Source organism: Schistocerca gregaria, chromosome 1 (genome assembly GCF_023897955.1).
Source record: "Schistocerca gregaria isolate iqSchGreg1 chromosome 1, iqSchGreg1.2, whole genome shotgun sequence".
Classification (NCBI taxonomy): Eukaryota; Metazoa; Arthropoda; class Insecta; order Orthoptera; family Acrididae; genus Schistocerca; species Schistocerca gregaria.
The window spans coordinates 630,450,514-630,467,641 of NC_064920.1; the positions used below are offsets into that span (position 1 = coordinate 630,450,514).

Here is a 17,128-nt window from a genome sequence, read left to right on the forward strand (position 1 = left end):
CAGAGTGAAAAACTCATTCAGCAGGAATCTTTGTTTCACGGTTCGATCGGGCACTGAGGAGTATTTTCTTCCCCGTGATCCTACATTAATTTAGGAACTTGCAGTTTAATACCGAAAAATTTAAGCTGTAGTACCCACAATTAGTATTTATGACCAGTGTGTACTCTCATTATCACGAAAATATCAATATTTTTCGATATTAATCCTCATTATCATCATCATCTTCTTTTCTTCTTCGTCTTGTTCTTCTTCTTCTTTTTCTTCATCTGTGCATTATTTCTCATGTCTCCTGCGGTCGGCCATCCTAGTCTTGCTACGCCATTATGAATGTATTTGCTTCATTTCAGGTAGCAGTTCCATGGTTTCCAGGTCGTTATTTATGGCCCTAATAATGTATTTTCTCGGTGCCCGACGCCCTTTATCGGCTCTATAACTCAAGTACTGTTCTTCTAATATAGTTAACGGCTCGTAACATTTCCGAACCTGCGTAGGCGATCTTCTTGACGTTTTCCCTCTATGTTTTCTACCTTAAACGAATTTCGGATGTGGTCGTTTCTTATTCTGTCCTTCAGAGTAACTGCTCCAGACCAAAAACGTTACAAAGTTTGTCATTGTTTGCCCAGCTCCGGCTCCGTTACGCTTGTATCATCTACCGACATGTGATGATGAAAACTGTCCTTCTGAAACATGTAGTGAGGCGAATAAATTAATTCGCAGTGGCAAAGGTTGGAGATTCCTCTCACCACTGCTTGGCATGGTGATCACCCTTAAGGACCAGTGGAGCCGAGTGGATCCGAGCCTAACAGCAAATACGCAATGAATGATGAAGATGAGTTTCTTTTGCAGCCAGCTGTGCCTGGTGACTGCATGCGTACGAAATAAGAGCTGCCGAGTGCCCCACCGCCTGCGTTGATGCCGCCCAGAATGTCAGGTCGTGTCCAGAGTGTGGGAGAGCGGCGTGTTGCGCTGCGTGGTGATTTAAAAGGGGCGCGCGCGTGTTTTTGAGTTGTGGGGGCGGGCCGTTATTTCCAGGTGACGCGTCCCGCCCTTTTTGTGTAGCGGCCGGTGCTGCTGGCTCGCTACAGGTGTATTGATCACCCGCCTTGGTGCTCGGTCAGTCACTGGCTGCGCTTTCCACACAGCCTCTCTTCAGAGCTGTGCAACTCTCGCCGAGCTACCCATGTACTCGTTGTTTCTGAGGTTGCCACATGGAAAAAAATTTTGCTGATGTGCTCGCATCTTCTAGCGCGTTCGTTTCCCTGGCATTTCAGTCTGTGAAGGTATTCTGTCATGCGTGATGCTTGAAACGAAGTGTGTCTACTGAACCACTAATAATTGCTATGGTGAAGCGTTTTATTTATGTAACCAGTTTCAATCGAAATGGCTTGTTAATATGTACAAAAAAACTTGTATCATTTCTATCATAATTTTTTTTTTTTTTTACTTCAATAGGGAGCAATGCTTTCAATAAGGTATTCGACATTGCATAGGGTGTCCTTGAATATTTTGATTGTAACCATAGACAATGCTGAATTATATTTTTTCATCTGATGATTTGCTATGATTGAAAATTATTGCATAAATAAAGTGGTTTTTGAGAAATAACATATACTGCAACAGCCTCTTTTTATTAATATTTTGTTAGCACGATGCGTTTCGGTAGCAAACTGCCGCTATCAGGTGCATTCACAATTACTTTTACATTGTAATTAACATGAAATGATGTTAGTTTCCTTCCCTATGTGTGCCAGTGAGCGTACATACCGAAAAAGACGGCTGTTCAGGAAGATGAATATTTCAAAGTGTCTATATATTGTGATAGGCAAGATTAGAAATGCTGTTAGTACAAGTACTTACTTTTTGTTGATAATTTCGTTACCTGATACACACAATACAGTAACAAGTACATCACAACTTAACACTTTCACAATCATTTGTTCACATCAACCCAAAGAGTTTTAAAAGATGAGGTAAACCAGTTTATATTGCTAGAACAGCAGCGTAGGGTGAAGATGAAACATTTGTATCTGGGTATATTTATGTCATGGCAAATAGTGGGCGAGTAGCTGGTAGACCATTTTTCTTCCAATGAAATAGGCATTCAACACTGAACAATTTTTGAAGGACTTAGTATTAATTAGTCATTTAGACATTTAGTAACATGTCTCCATGTATTGTGCTGCTAATGAATATTTCCAATTCTTCATATAAGAGCATTTGATGAGCGTTGTCCATTTTATGTAATATATGAAGATTGTTCAAATGGTTCAAATGGCTCTGAGCACTATGGGACTCAACTGCTGTGGTCATCAGTCCCCTAGAACTTAGAACTACTTAAACCTAACTAACCTAAGGATATCACACACATCCATGCCCGAGGCAGGATTCGAACCTGCGACGTAGCAGTCGCGCGGTTCCGGAGTGAACCTCTCGGCCACCGCGTCCGGCTGCTAGTGGAGCACACATATACATGTTCGCGTCATTTTGCGGAAGTCTTGCCTGTTTTGGCATGCATAGAGGGCTTTCGACGTGCTATATACTGTTTTATAAATGCCCGAGTGTCTTTATCTGTATGTGTCTTAATATTGAACAGGCATCTTTTTCGCACATACCTCACTGGCACACTCAGGAAAGGAAACTAACCTCAATTCATGTAAAACACAATGTAAAAGTAACTGTAAATGCACCTGATGATTACAGCGAGTTACCGAAGCGCATCATACTAATAAAATATTAGTAACAAGTTAGTGACGCAATATACATTATTGCATAAAAATCTTACAATATAGTTGCAGCTCTCAAATAACATCCGTATAACATGCGTAACTTTAAGTTAAATAAACAAAGTGATTCATCATATAACCTATTGGTAGTTCAGTAAGATTTTTAATAATTACAAGCTATGCGCAAGTTACGTCCCAAGTCGACTATTTGCTGTTATTAATAACTTTCATTGTATTAGATAAAGGCATAAATGGAGCAGCCCTATGTTGCAATAACAGCGTTTTTCCATTTCCAAAAAATGTCACTTAGCTCGTTTATGAACAAATGAAGAAACTTGAACAAATGTACATTTCTCTTTTCTTCCTGCCTCCATATCACGGTAAAGTTGAACGTAATAAACTATTTCTGTGCTGGGCTGATTATTAACATTGTGCATAAACTGTGGACCAACTGCTAATAAACTAGCTGATGTAGGTATTTTTTACCATTTACAACGAGTAACGTGAATCAACTGCCTTAACGAGTTTTTCTAGTTTTTAAGTATCTGAAAAATCGGAGAGCAAAGCCGATCCAGAAAATTCTTGATAAGAAGGATTCTACATCAACGAGATGAGAGACAGAGCTTTAATTAATCCGTAGGTAAGTCGGCTGCCGTCACGGGGAACAGAAACCTACTCCAGCACGGATTAATTGCAGGTACTGCGTACTGGAAACACAGTGAGCTTAGTTCGGGTAGCATCGATAGCTTGACAGGAAAGAGCTTGAACTGAAAGCGGAGAAAGGAAGATGAGGGCTTAACGTCCTGTCAGCAAGGAGATTATTAGAGACGGAGCACAAGCTCCGGTTGTTTAAAGGACGGGGCAGTGATAGGAAAGCAGCCATGCCCTTTTCGAAGAAACCATCCGATATTTTCCAGGAGCGATTTAGGGAAACCATGGAAAACTTAGATCTCGATGGCCGGACGTGAAATTAAACCGTCGTCCTCCCGAATGCGAGTCCAGTGTGCTAACAACTGCACCATCTCACTCCGTCACAGATTTCTAGTGTTGCCTAGATCAAAATATCTCTCCTATTTTTGTCAGGCGCTTGCTAATCAATTATTCAAAACAGCTAGGCCTATATCTAACATGTCTCGCATTATATTATTCTAACAGCCTTTCCCTTCATTATGATCTATGCTTTCACACACTCGAATACATACTTAGGAATGAGTAATACGAATAATCAGTCGAATCTGAAGCAGGGACGTGAGAAATCGCAAATTATATCCCCAGGCCAATTATTTATCACGCTGTTTAGAGTTACAAGTGGATTTTAATATTTTTAAGGTTCCATACCTCAGTCGGAAGAAACGGCACCTTCATAGGAGCACTTTTTTGTCCGTTTGCCCGTGTGGCCGATTCTTAAAAAACCCCTTTTCTCAGGAATGGGTAGAGGTACCAAGTTGAAATTTATATCACATACTGCTGTCTACGGCCCCTTGTCGGTGAAAAAAATTGAACCTCTACTTTAACACCATCAAGACAAACGGTCATGTATATATTTTGATACTCGCAAACTCATTCATCGAAACCTGTAGATGAACCATCTGTGTACATGTCGGGCCTGGTGTTCTATCGGCGCTGGCTCGGTAACTCAGCGTGTTCAGTTAGAGGACTGGTTGTCCTCTGTAATAATAATAATAATAATAATAATAATAATAATAATAACTGAGTTAAATGTTCAACGATAAACGAATAATTTCAAAGGGTGTCCTGTGACGATCGTCCAGACCAAACGCCGAGAACAATAACGATAAAAAGTCATAAAACAAATACAAAAATGAAAAACAAATAAATAAAGAGCGGTTGTAGAACCTGAGAGTTCGCGGGATCGAATTTCAGCTGGACCACTGATTTTTTGTTTTTCAGTTTTCATTCTAATTTAGCCTTCACCTGTCAACGAAGTGAGGAGCCCTCAAAAACAACAATTCCACGTTGAACTGTAGATCTCCTTTTCCTGGTTGAATAATTGGGGTAGTCCGTCTCTCTAGCTGCGCGGACAACGCTTCGGAGTGCCAAGCGAAGAGGCCCGGGTTCGATTCCACGCCTCCTCGGGGATTTTATCCGCTCAGGGACTGGGTGTTGTGTCGTCCGTATGTTCGTCTCGTCATAATTGACACTCCACTGTTGAGCTGGCTGAATGGGCACTCCAGAAGGCTAATAAAATGAAAAACGAAATAGTGTAGGCGAGGGACACGCAAAGTCGACGAAGTGGCATCGACGAGGCAGTCTTGCTCGGTGTTTTTACTTAAACTTATGCTTACACTCAGAGTACACGAAACTTACATCGTATTAACGAATTGTCATCACGGGAATGCATTCATTTCCGAAGGAACGGGCTCTGCTGCTACCATAGCCGACATGAATTACATGACATGTATTCGCAGTTGCGTATACGAACAACCATCAGCTGTATAAGGGTAAGATGACAAGATTTGTGCCGGACCAGGAGTCGAAACCGCGCTTCCCGCTTTGCACGAACGGTTGTGTTAACCGCTTTGGCTCTCCATGCACGACCCAGGGCCAGACCCAAGCTTCTTTATATTTTCGTTCCTACGTCAGATCCTGAATAAAGCAAAGTCCTGCAGACACCAGAGCACGTGTAAACTGAGTGAACAACGGTCGTCGGAAAGTTGGTCCTTTTGAAGATGTAACCACGCTCTACGTTCTGGTGCGAGTGCAGACACTTTATCTGAGCGGTCTGTTACTGACAGGAGTCTGGTGAGGACGGTGGCAGTTCGCGAGTCACTGAGCACGGAATGATAATCAGTGCAAGACGCATGGATCGTAGCATACTAGAGACTACACAAAACTGTCCGTGTTCAACAGTGTCTGCTGTGGACCTTCGGTACCGCAGGGCAATGTTTCCACCGCATATTGTTTGGTGAACGGATGTTAGGTTGCATCCGCAGAGCCATTTGAGTTGACTGATAGTTTGCCGTGAGGCACATCACTGCCAATTTGAATGTGGGGCGTCAGGAACCCGTTCCTAGCAGGACTGTATGAAGACAATTGCACGTATTAGGCTTCACTTATAGTGTATGTCCAACCTAACAAATTCCAATAGAGAATGCACCGGTGAGCCGAAACATTATGACCACTACCCATCGAGAGACCGTTGGTGTATCGGGCTCGTGACACAGTAAGCGACATACCGGGTAGTGATATTAAAGTGCGGCTTCTCACAGATGTCCAGTGTGGCCTGTAAATACTTGGTAAATATACCGATACATTAATGCGGAACCGATTTTATTAGTTCCAATTTTGGCCACCAGGTGCAAATCTGGCTCTGAACGCAAGAAAGACGTATGGAAATGTACCCATATGTAGCGGATTAGGAACGGGATGTGGGCAGAGAGGTGAAACAACTTGAGAAAGACATGATGTTATTAACCACGGCTTACACAATTTGTTCAATGCGACCACCGAAGACGTCGACGAGATACTGTATCCACAGAACGACGTGATCAACATTTGCTTGCAGCATTTCCGGTGTTACCTGAGCAACGTGTCCCTGGTAAAGAGTTCTTTTAGGTATCCTCAGTGCCTAAAGTTAGGTGGATTCATATCGAGCGATCTTGCAAGCCATTCATCTGGAAAACATCTGGAGATAACACGTTCGTGAAAGGTTGCATTAAGCAGATTTTTCACTGAGCGAGCGACATAAAGTGTAGCCCCATCTTGCATGAAAACAGTGGCTTTCATACAGTTGCGCTCTTCACAGAGGAATCACATGCTGTATAACGTGGCCTCGATAACGTGCAAACGTCACGGTACAGTTGACAGGCCCTGTGTGTGTGTATTCTCCTGGAAGACGAACAGACCGAGAACAAAACTGCTTGTGAATCCACATCATACAGTCACATACGGCGAATCTAGTGGCTCTTCGAAGCACAACACACGGTTTAAAAGTACCCCAAATTCGGCCGTTCTGTTCATTCACTGCACCCTGTAGAGCAAAATCTATCTAGTCAGTGCTCAGGATATTGCCTGGCCACATATCATGAACTTCGATCCGTGCCAGAAACCGAAGAGCAAATTCAGGACGTCGCTGCGGATCATAAGGTTTCAGTTGGTGCACCGTCTGCGTGTTGTACGGGTATCAGTGTAAAACAGACGGCAAAACTATCCGTACTGTTGACCATGAGTAGACAATTTACGTGGCATTGCACAAGCACCAGCATTACCAAAGCACGTGCTGCATGGCCAGTTACTGCAACAGCAGCCTTGTCAATCAATAGCTTCCACTGGAACAGGATACCTTCCTCTTCCAGAAACCGCACGAAGCTCACCCGCGTTTTCGAATTTCATCATCTTCTTTAATCCATTTAATGACATCGAGCCGTTCGTCAGACCTTTCAGTTGGCGATACTCTTTCAATACAGCATTATAATTGCCGCCGTTCACATTAAACAGTCTCGCTAATAGCGCAAGGTCTCTCTTCTCGATAGCCAAACTCTGCAAAGTGATACCTAAACATTCAGAGTTTCATTGGCCGCAAGATATATACTATTCTGTTAAGTTTACTTGATTGACTTCTTTATAATCTTTTGGTGCGCCGTCGGCGGCATGATTACCACAAAGCGGATTCAATGTTCGATGCAAGTGGTGGCCAATTTTTTTCCGCCTTCCGCATTAACGCATTAGCGTATCTACCAAGTTCCTCTGCCATACCATAATCACAGCCCACAATGTGTCTCCGTGAGTAGCTGCACTTTAATTATACCCACCTGGTGTGTGAGAGGAGCAGGGACGAAAGGGGAATAATTGTAGCTAGGATACGGGCCGCGGATGGAGAAATACACTGAGTTAACCGAATTTCACAATGGCCAGAGCGTTGTGGTCCAACGACTGTGAAAGAGAACCGGCCCGTTCGAGGAACGATTCTGGAGATCGGTTCCAGAGAAGTGTCGCTGCACGTGGAGTTGTGAGTGAGGACTCGCTTTGGTCGCCAAGGAAGTGCACGTGACGTCGGCTAGTGTAAGCGAGAGCGGCGAGGACGGTGGAGGGCCGGCCTCAGACCGGTGCGGACACACAGCAGGCGCAGGTAGCGAGCGGAAGGCATCCAGCCCTGGATATGGACTGCAGACAGTGTGGTGGCGCCGGCTGTGCGTGTCACTTTCGACAAGGCTATATGCTTGGAAGTGACGGTTACGTGCTATAGCGGCTGTCAGCCGTGACTGCCAGTGGAGCTGGTTTGCTACGAGTGGACAAGTGGAAAATTTTTGGTAGCTGGCGGCACTCAGTAGTTTTTCTGTTAATGGTAAAAGCTATCCGGTGTGTTATTACTGCTGTGGGAGCATAGTAGCATGACTGGAACGTTATTCAATACCTGATTGACGTTCGAACGGCCTTGTTCTCCAACCTTCTGGTTATCGTAGGAGGGTACGACTTAAATAATGTCTACTATGAATTGTGAAACGAATTGTAATACGACATTTCCTGTGATTAGCTCGCTAAGTGGGCAAAGTCCGAAACGCAGTTAAAAAAAAAAAAGAAAAAAAAGAGAGAACTTCTGGTTTCTATTTGTGTCTGTGGATTTGCTGGTCTAGTCCTTTCCTAAAATAAGATAGTGAATTTCTTCTTAATCCGTACAGTAAGTTTAGTTTCGTACTTATTACAATTTATGAAAGGTCCCTTGTCTCCCCGCCTGTTGATGAATTAGTTTTAAGATTAGTATTTTGATATTTGGTATTTATGTTCCTACTGTGAGCCTTTTAGTGCGGAACATGTTAGCAAAGGCGTTATTTATATAAAGTGATTTCTAAATATTCAGAGTTTCGTTGGCAGCAAGATACATACTGTTCTATTAAGATTATTTCAGTGACATTTTTTTAATCGTGTGGTGCACCGTTGGCGCCATGATTACCACAAGGCTGCTTCAATGTACAATTATACGTAAAGGGCATTCATGTATGCTTCTAATTTGGTGCTTGAGGAGTTTGTTTTGAAACTTAGTTGCAAAAGACAAATTTGAAGCTGTTATCTTTGGTAAATGCTCTTAATGTTTTAAAGATCAAAGTTAATTTATCCTACAATTAATTTGCCTGAGCACATTTGATTAATAAGCTGTGGCGCTTTGAGTAATTACAACTTACTTATTGCAACTAAGTGTAATTTTTTTGATTGTTTTCATTAATAAATTTGATTTATTGCTAGCCCTTGTGTAAAACCACCACGTCACACTGCCTGTGTGCAGGCTCTATAGCTTTTCATTCGCAATCTACATTCGTGAGTATTCGCGGGAAGTGATTGACGAACAGAGAAACGGCGAGTAGGCAACAACATGTCTTATGACGGAGCATGAAGGTCGGGGACTTGCCCGCTCGGTATATGAGGAGAGAGTATAACGGTGGTGCAAGCACAAGCGTTTCGGAGCACACCTTGCAGCGAACATTGTTGAATATGGACACCACAATAGACGACCCCGACGTCTTACCATGTTCATCCAACGACGGAGTCAGCTACAATTGTAGTGACCATGAGATCATCGAGATTGGATCGTGGATCAATGGAACGTTTCGCCTTGTCGAATGAGTCATGTTTCTTGCTACAACAGGGGCAGACGCACAGTCACCCAGGCGAATTGCTGCTGGGATCATGCACCGCACCACGAACGCAGGGCCGATGGGGAAGGTTTATGCTATGGAGAACATTCAGTTGTACTTCCATGGGACCTGGTAATAATTGAAGACGCCACAACAGCTGTCGTGTATGTGAACTTTATTAAGGACCAACTGCATCCGTTCAGGGTAGACGACAGTGCCATTTTCCAGCAGTTTGAGGAGCATAGTAGAGAAGTCATATTGTTATCATTGCCACAAAATTTGCTTGATACGAATCCGATGGAACATATCTGGGACGCTACTGGGCCCACAGTTTACGAAAACTGCGTGGCCTGTGAGTAGATATCTATTGTCTTGCACCTCTGGAATTATACTAACCATTTTTCTAATCCATGCCACGCAGAATGGGTGCTGTATTGAATTCCAAAGTGGAAAAATGCGCTGTTAAGCAGGTAGTCACGATGCTTTATCGCTAGTGTATGTTAGCGTAAGGGCATGTATTGTGAACTCAGAGAAGTGGAACCAGCAGCTGCTACGAAGCTGAACCGTAGTAGATGTGAGGGCGCCATCGGGGAGTGTTGGCGTGGTTTAGAATTGTATCGAAGAGAAGAGCGCTGTGGGATGGCTTTCGAGGAGAGCAGCCACTCACCTGGTTCTGCGCGTTCTGCTCGGCCATCGCCTTCTCCTTAGCCTGCCGCTTGCACTTGTACCGGTGATTCTGGAACCAGATCTTCACCTGCAACACACAAAATGCTGCCCGTTAGAAAAAATTGTTACCAGTGCCTTTGAGTCGAAGAAACACCAAGGCCAACTGGGTTGCCTCGTGAACAGCTTGTCGTGACAAAATAGTTAACAATATATACGTTTCCCTTTAAAGGGACATAATCTGCACACCTCCTAAATAATTAAAATTACCTTATTACGTGCGACTCGTTACAGAGCCTTTGCCACACCAAAACTCTTGTAATAACTAATGAATATCCTAGTTCACAACAAAGATATGTGTGATTGAAAATAAGATTGTATAATACGAAGCTGTGCTAATTTATTTTTATAAAAGACGATCGATTTCGGTCTTCAGTCTGGCCACCTTCGGGTCCCGAAAAGGTATTCAGTTGTTCATTATACAACTGCAATGCCCAATGAAACTCTTAACACAGCTGCCTATGTGTAACAGTCATGTCTTGTGATCATTAAACACGCTTGACATTAAACACGCTTGAAGCGCCGTAATACGTCATCACAAGAACATCAGATACACATCTCTGTGCTCTTAATTCGCACTTATCTTTTTGACAGTCTGGTTCCTCTGTGATAAATACTTATCACAACACACATCTGTAACTTCTCTGCCCCCACCACTCCCCTCTCCACTGCACACAGTTTCGAAAAGAGATCGTTCAGTTACAATACTATGATCTGCTTCTTGTGGTATTTAACTTTAATTCTTGGTTATGTTTATCTGTACGTTGGTATTCAATTGGTAACAGTCCTCTTCACAGTCCTACACAAATTTTCATACAACTTGACACCTGAAAATCCCGGCCACAGTTGGATTCGAACTCGCATCTGAATCTTAAACGTCCGAGCGCACTTCTAGCAGTTACAGAAACTTGCTGTATCTCTGATGTTTTCCTTCCATTATTTACGAAAATTCCAAGTCCTTGGCGGATGTGTATTTGGGTGGTCTACTACGCGTGGAAATTAGAAGATGCGAGTTCGAATCATGTTGCACAATTTTTCAGTGGTTCGGTGGCTCGATGGTAGCCGCCATGGTAGCTCAGCATGTTCGTTCATGGGATTGGCCACGCTCCGTAATTAAAAAAAAAACTAAGTAAAGTTTTCATTAAAGGATTTTGAGACATGTCGTGCGATATCCACGCAGAACGTCCGAAGAGAAACGACGAAGAAGCAGCTAGAAAAGAAAAAGGAACAAAGTGTGAAGTTCCAGACGATGGCTGTACAGAGCTCGGGTTCAGTGCCCGTTGAGTCCTACAATTTTTATCCGTCACTTGTCACTTGTATCACCTTTGACAATGTTTGCTGATGTGAAAAATTCCGAGTTGCACCATGGTTCCGAGTCCAAGTTACACCAGCTGCTACAACTTGCTGGATAAGTCAGTTCAGTGGCAGCAAGAAGGGATCGGCATACCAGCTCCAACAGACCCACGCCCAGTGAAGCAGTGTGCAGTTCAAATCCACTTTCGGACTGATGACGGCTTTAGTTACTTACATGAGACGAATGTTAGGGCGATGACTATGTTAGTGAACAGATTTTATCGATCACTTTGAATTCGAAGTTTCCACGGATACAGAAATTTTTGCTTGAACAATAAGCATTCACGCAGACGACCTCATTCGTACTCCCGCGCACACACTCGTACATGCCATTTACGCTGAACTGCGAAACATGCGACGACACAAATACAGTTTCACTGTCCCCGTTCCACCCCTGTCCGAGGCAGGAGAGAAATAAACACGCCGCCATTGGAACAGCGAGCTGCGGCGTGCAAACACACACAAAGAGGGCGGCGTCAGACGGAATGCGTGACACCGAGTTTATAGACTGTGAATAGCGCGTCTTGTCGGCGGAGTGACAACTGAGCAAGCATCACTTAGAGCGAGCAAACGCGCCGCGTGTTTGCAATGAGCGCCGCCGCGGACAGCTCGGGCGTTGAGGACGCTCGCCTGCGCGCAGTCCATTAATGATAAGGCCGCGCCGCTGATGAGCCGAGGCTCGAACACTGGACGCGCCGCATGCATAAGTGAGGCGGCGGCACGCCTCTGGACTCGGCTCTCCTAGCGGCCGGCCGTTACCGCCACCGACGTCTGTCTCGGAACGCCGCTTGATCAACTGGACGACCGCCGTGTCGAAACATTTAGGCTTGTAATGTGATTGAAATTACGTAACTGACAGTAGTCTGCAGCACAACTCTTAGCACGTGATTGGCATAAGAACATGTATTTCATCTCGTCCCTTACACGCTTTGCCCTGTACTGAACTTTACTGACTGCGAGAATGTCAACTGTCAATAACTTTAAACCAAACGAAAACTGCATGAATTTATGTAACACAAACACTGAATATGATGCAACACTATTGATATGAAATTGGCCCTGGTAATAAAGCAAAACCTAATCGATTTGAAAATAATGGTCCCTGTGCTTAGTAAATGCAATCCCTAAAATTAAAAATATATATATTTATCTCTGCAATGATAATGCTCTTCGCACTGCTCTCTGTTAGTTCTTAAAATTGTATAGTTAGCATACAGCTACTGTGCAACGCTGTTGTCTGAGACAACCACTTCTTGAGCAAAATAGTTAATCAAAAACGACATGGATCTGGGAACTGTCATTGACTTGTGATGATTAACAATATGGCACTAACTTTAAAACTTGTTTTTTGGCTCTTTGAAAATTAATAATGCTCACAATTAACACACAATCAACTAATTATACATTAACAATTAGCCTTACAGAATCGTTGGATGGAGTGTTATACATTGTCTCAATCATCACTTACGAATACGCGCATTGCATTACTAACAAAACAACTTTCTTTGCCTTAGTTACTTCCAGTATAGTATCTTGCAAATAAAAAATAATTACTGCCCGTAGCGAGTAAGTATAGCTCCAGCACACATCGGATACAACACGTCTTTACACTTGAGAGTCCTCCACACATCTGTTTAAAGTTACTCTAACACATTACCGATTAGCTTGAACCAGCGATCGCTGTTGAGCAGCGATGCTACTACACAATCGATACTACATTTGTTCATCTCTGGTTCAATATAAAATTTTCTTAAAAACTTTATCCTGTGTATATACCTTTCAGTGTGTCTAACAGAACGATTACTCCTAGTAAATACACTATAAACTACTGTGGTGTGCATAGCGAGAGTATTAAGCGTGGTAGCACACGTCAGGATTTCTTTCCGTTCCAACTGCCTGTGGAGCGTGGCAAGAATCGTTTAAATGGCTCTGCGCTTGTTGTAATCAGTCTAATCTTATCTTCACGGTACCCTCAGGAACAATACGTGAGAGAATGAACATAATTTCTAGATTCTTCACTTACTGCTGGTGGGCATCTTCCTTCAAGTGTCTGCAAATATAGTTTGGTTTTTTAACATTTCCGTGTCGCTTTCCCGTGATACGAACAAATCTGTGACCATTTTCGCTGCCCTCCTGTGTATATGTCCAATATCCCCCGTTGCTTTTACTTGGTATGCGTCACAAACACTTCAGCAGCACTATAAGGTGGGTCGCACAGGTGTAAGCAGCCTCCTATGTAGACCGACTGCATTTTGCAAATGAACTGAAGTCTGCACTTGCCTTACATACGATTAAGCCTATGTGATCATTCCATTTCATAGCCCTAAGAATATATTTGTATGAGGTCATTGATCCATAACTGTGACTCGCTGATGTAATCATCGAACACTACTTTCCTGCATTTTTCAAACTGCTCAATTTTATATGCCTGTACATTTATAAGTAAGTTGTCACACTTTGCACCACTTTGAAATATTATCAACATATGACCTGGTATTTGCGCTGATTTTTTCACATTAGATAATTACATTATCCAGAAAAAGTGTGAGGTCACTCTTAATACTGTCTGCAGTATGAATGAGAAATCACTAGGGCGTATCTGAATTACTTCCACCTTTATAGGTGGCTTCCCTCTTATCTAACACGCTGCGTCCAAGATTACCTACGACTCTTTTTATGCTTTACTTGAGATAGCAATCCTAAGGAATAACACTGTGCCACAATCCATCCATTATACAAGAATGGGTATAAAACTGATAGAAATAACTACAGAGAGATTCCGTTCTGCTTGTTACTTACACAAATTCCTTTAAAAATCTTACTCTTTCAAAAGTTTGAAGCACAAATGGACATTTCATTGGCGAATATACCAGCTCAAAATTTAAAATGCAAGGCGAAATATACGAGCTTTTTGGTATAAAAACAGAGGTCCCACAAGGAGAGGGCTATAGCCCTTGCTGTTCACTCTTCTACTAGAAAAAACTAATTAGAACATGAGAAAAAGAAGTAGAAGGAATAACCATTGGCAAACTACGTAAACTAAAATTCATTTACGATGTTTAGCTTATGGAGACGATCTAGCCGCCTTTTCAAACAACAGAGAGGAACCGATTATTTCCCTTGAAAACAACCATGACATAGCTGCTAAAAGTAGATTGAAAAGTTCTTAAGAAAGAACCCAATGCACGGTAGGTTCTCCTCGATAGCTAAATGGAGAATCAATTAGTAGACAATTCGGAAAAATCTTTCAAATATCTAAATGTAAATACCGAAGGCATGGGTTACGTGGGCGTCGTCCACTTCTCCGCTCACCTTTGACGAATGCGCAGAAACATGCTAGACGGTAATGGTGTATGGAACGACATCACTGGGGACAGGAATGGCATCAGATAGTGTTTTTGGGTGAATTCAGGATCTATTTGTTTGAAAATGATGGCCGCATTTTGGTTCGCAACAGACAGGGGGAGCGGCGTCACCGTGACTGCATTCGCACAACACGTGAAGGGCCAGCTCAAGGTCTTATGGTGCGGGTTGCTGTTGGGTACAACTAGAAACCACAGTTGGTGCGTGTCCAGGGCACAGTGACCATGTGACCTACACAAATGACATCCTGCGACCCGTAGCCATGCCCTTTCTGCACAACACCCCAGACGTCATTTCTCAGCAAGACAATGCACAACCACATGTTGTTGCAAGAACACGTGCCTTCTTGGTGTCACAGGATGTCAGCCTTTTGTACTGGCCTGGCAGATCACAAAACTTTTCGCCAGTTGAAAATATGTGGGACGTGGCGAAAAGACGGGTGCAGCGCTGTGACACAGTGCACAACCACCACAGATAAACTTTGGAACCAGGTGAATGTAGCAAGGGTGGCCATATCACCGGACATCATTCGCGTCCATGCCATCACGCATCGAACAAGTTATCAGAGCCCATGGCGAACCCTGTGCCTACTAGGCAACAGAACACATGCTTAACTGAGGTGACTGAAATGCTAATGAACTCTGTGGAACATACTACTGTACATGTCCTGTCAATATGAATGTCCTTTCTCTAGTCGCTCAAGGTGTTCTGTTTTATCTGAATACGAGTGTATTAGGAAAAAGACAATAATTGATTAACAACGACTCCTACTGTTTCTCAAAAAAATCGGGATAACATTATTAAATTACGGAATCATTACAAGTCATATCCATTAGGTAAATTAGTCGCTAATAAGAACAAACCGGAGACCATATCTGGAACGGTGAATACGCTAACACGGACAGGAGAACTTAAGAAAAGTCATGGCGAGAAGATGTACAGATTTTGGGAGAAGAAGAAGAAAGCAAGAGAAATAAGTTCAGATGCGTTCCATACCTGGACAAAACGACGTAAAAAGTAATGGGAATTGTATAACATGCATCGGAACTGAGGACATATTAGATGACGACCAGTTTCGCTTTAGAAAAGGTAAAGCCGCAGAAGCCAGTCCTGACGTTACACTTTGTAACACAGGCAAGACTTTGAAAAAGCTAAGACAACTTCATAGGATTTCTTGACCTAGAGAAAATAAACTGGTGTAAAATGTTTGATAGACACGGAGAAAGAAGTACAAACCACAGCGAAAGAACGGCAATATAAAACATGCACAAGAATCAAGAGGGAACAATAAGAACGCCTCACCCTTGAATGCACCTAATAAAACATTTATGCGGCATAAATACTGATATGTACTTATTACAAATTTCTTCCATGTCTTCTTTCTAAACAGAAGACATTTTGAGCTCAATTACTTCATGTGGCTAAAGTGTGAATTGCACTGTATTTTATTTATTTGGTAGGAGAAGTATGCCTATTTAGGTTTTTCAAGTCCGAATGAAGATTCAAATTTTCTGCGTTAGACACAAAGTTAGTATGTCCTATATCATCGATCTTCAGCAAGCGTCTCACTAAGAAGATGACGTCAGCTTCCGAGCGGCTGCTAGGAAGAAGTGTTCTGCTCTGCGTAAGAAAAATTAGTCTATAGTCTTGTAGACAGCGCGACTGTTAGTAGCAGACGACTAATTAAGTTGTGCTGGAACGAGAAAGGTTGTGACGATGGCCTATTTTGAGGAACGAAGTTTATTTGTGTATTTAATCGTATGGCTAGGGCCCTCCTTCGGGCAGACCGTTCGCCGGTTCTGGTCTTTCAATTTGACGCCACTTCGGCGACCTGCAGTCAGTGAGGATGATAGGATGATGATGAGGACAGCACAACGCCCGGTCCCTGGGCGGAGAACATTCCCCGACCCAGCCGGGAATGGAACCCGGGTCCAGAGGATTGACAATCCGTCACGCTGACCATTCAGCTACCGGGGGCGGCGAAGGAACGGCGTGAAATCGGCTAGATGAAAATGTAGGCTTTCGCAGCAGTTGTTCACGACATTGAAAGTTCTGAATCTTTGGATCCGTCGTTTAGATCTTCTTCCTTGGTCTTTCGTCTCAAATTGGCTACAAACTTGTCCCAGTGCCAAACTCGCACCTATTTGAGAGAATATATCTCGCGCTTATCGCTACGAACGTTCACGTTTAGCCGCTGATTATAGTCGTATTTGGTGGGGGCGTTCACTGGTGTGCTAGTGACACCCTGCTTGTTTATGTTTTCACAGCATGCTGGCGGCGTCCTCGATGCACCGAAGACAGGCAGCCAAAAGCCGCTGTCACGATTAATCCTGTTCGGGCCTTTAGCAAGCTCGACTGCCTCTCCGACTTTTCGTT

At 43.2% G+C, this 17,128-nt stretch overlaps 1 protein-coding gene across 1 annotated transcript in view; it reads right to left on the bottom strand.

Annotated features, from left to right (window-relative positions):
* The window catches only part of LOC126359997 (homeobox protein Nkx-2.4), a 281,826-nt gene that overhangs the window by 15,994 nt on the left and 248,704 nt on the right, over nucleotides 1–17,128 (bottom strand). Inside the window, exon 4 of the mRNA XM_050007673.1 lies at nucleotides 9,981–10,067. Within this exon, the coding sequence (XP_049863630.1) occupies nucleotides 9,981–10,067 (87 nt within the window). The remainder of the gene's footprint in view (nucleotides 1–9,980; nucleotides 10,068–17,128) is intronic.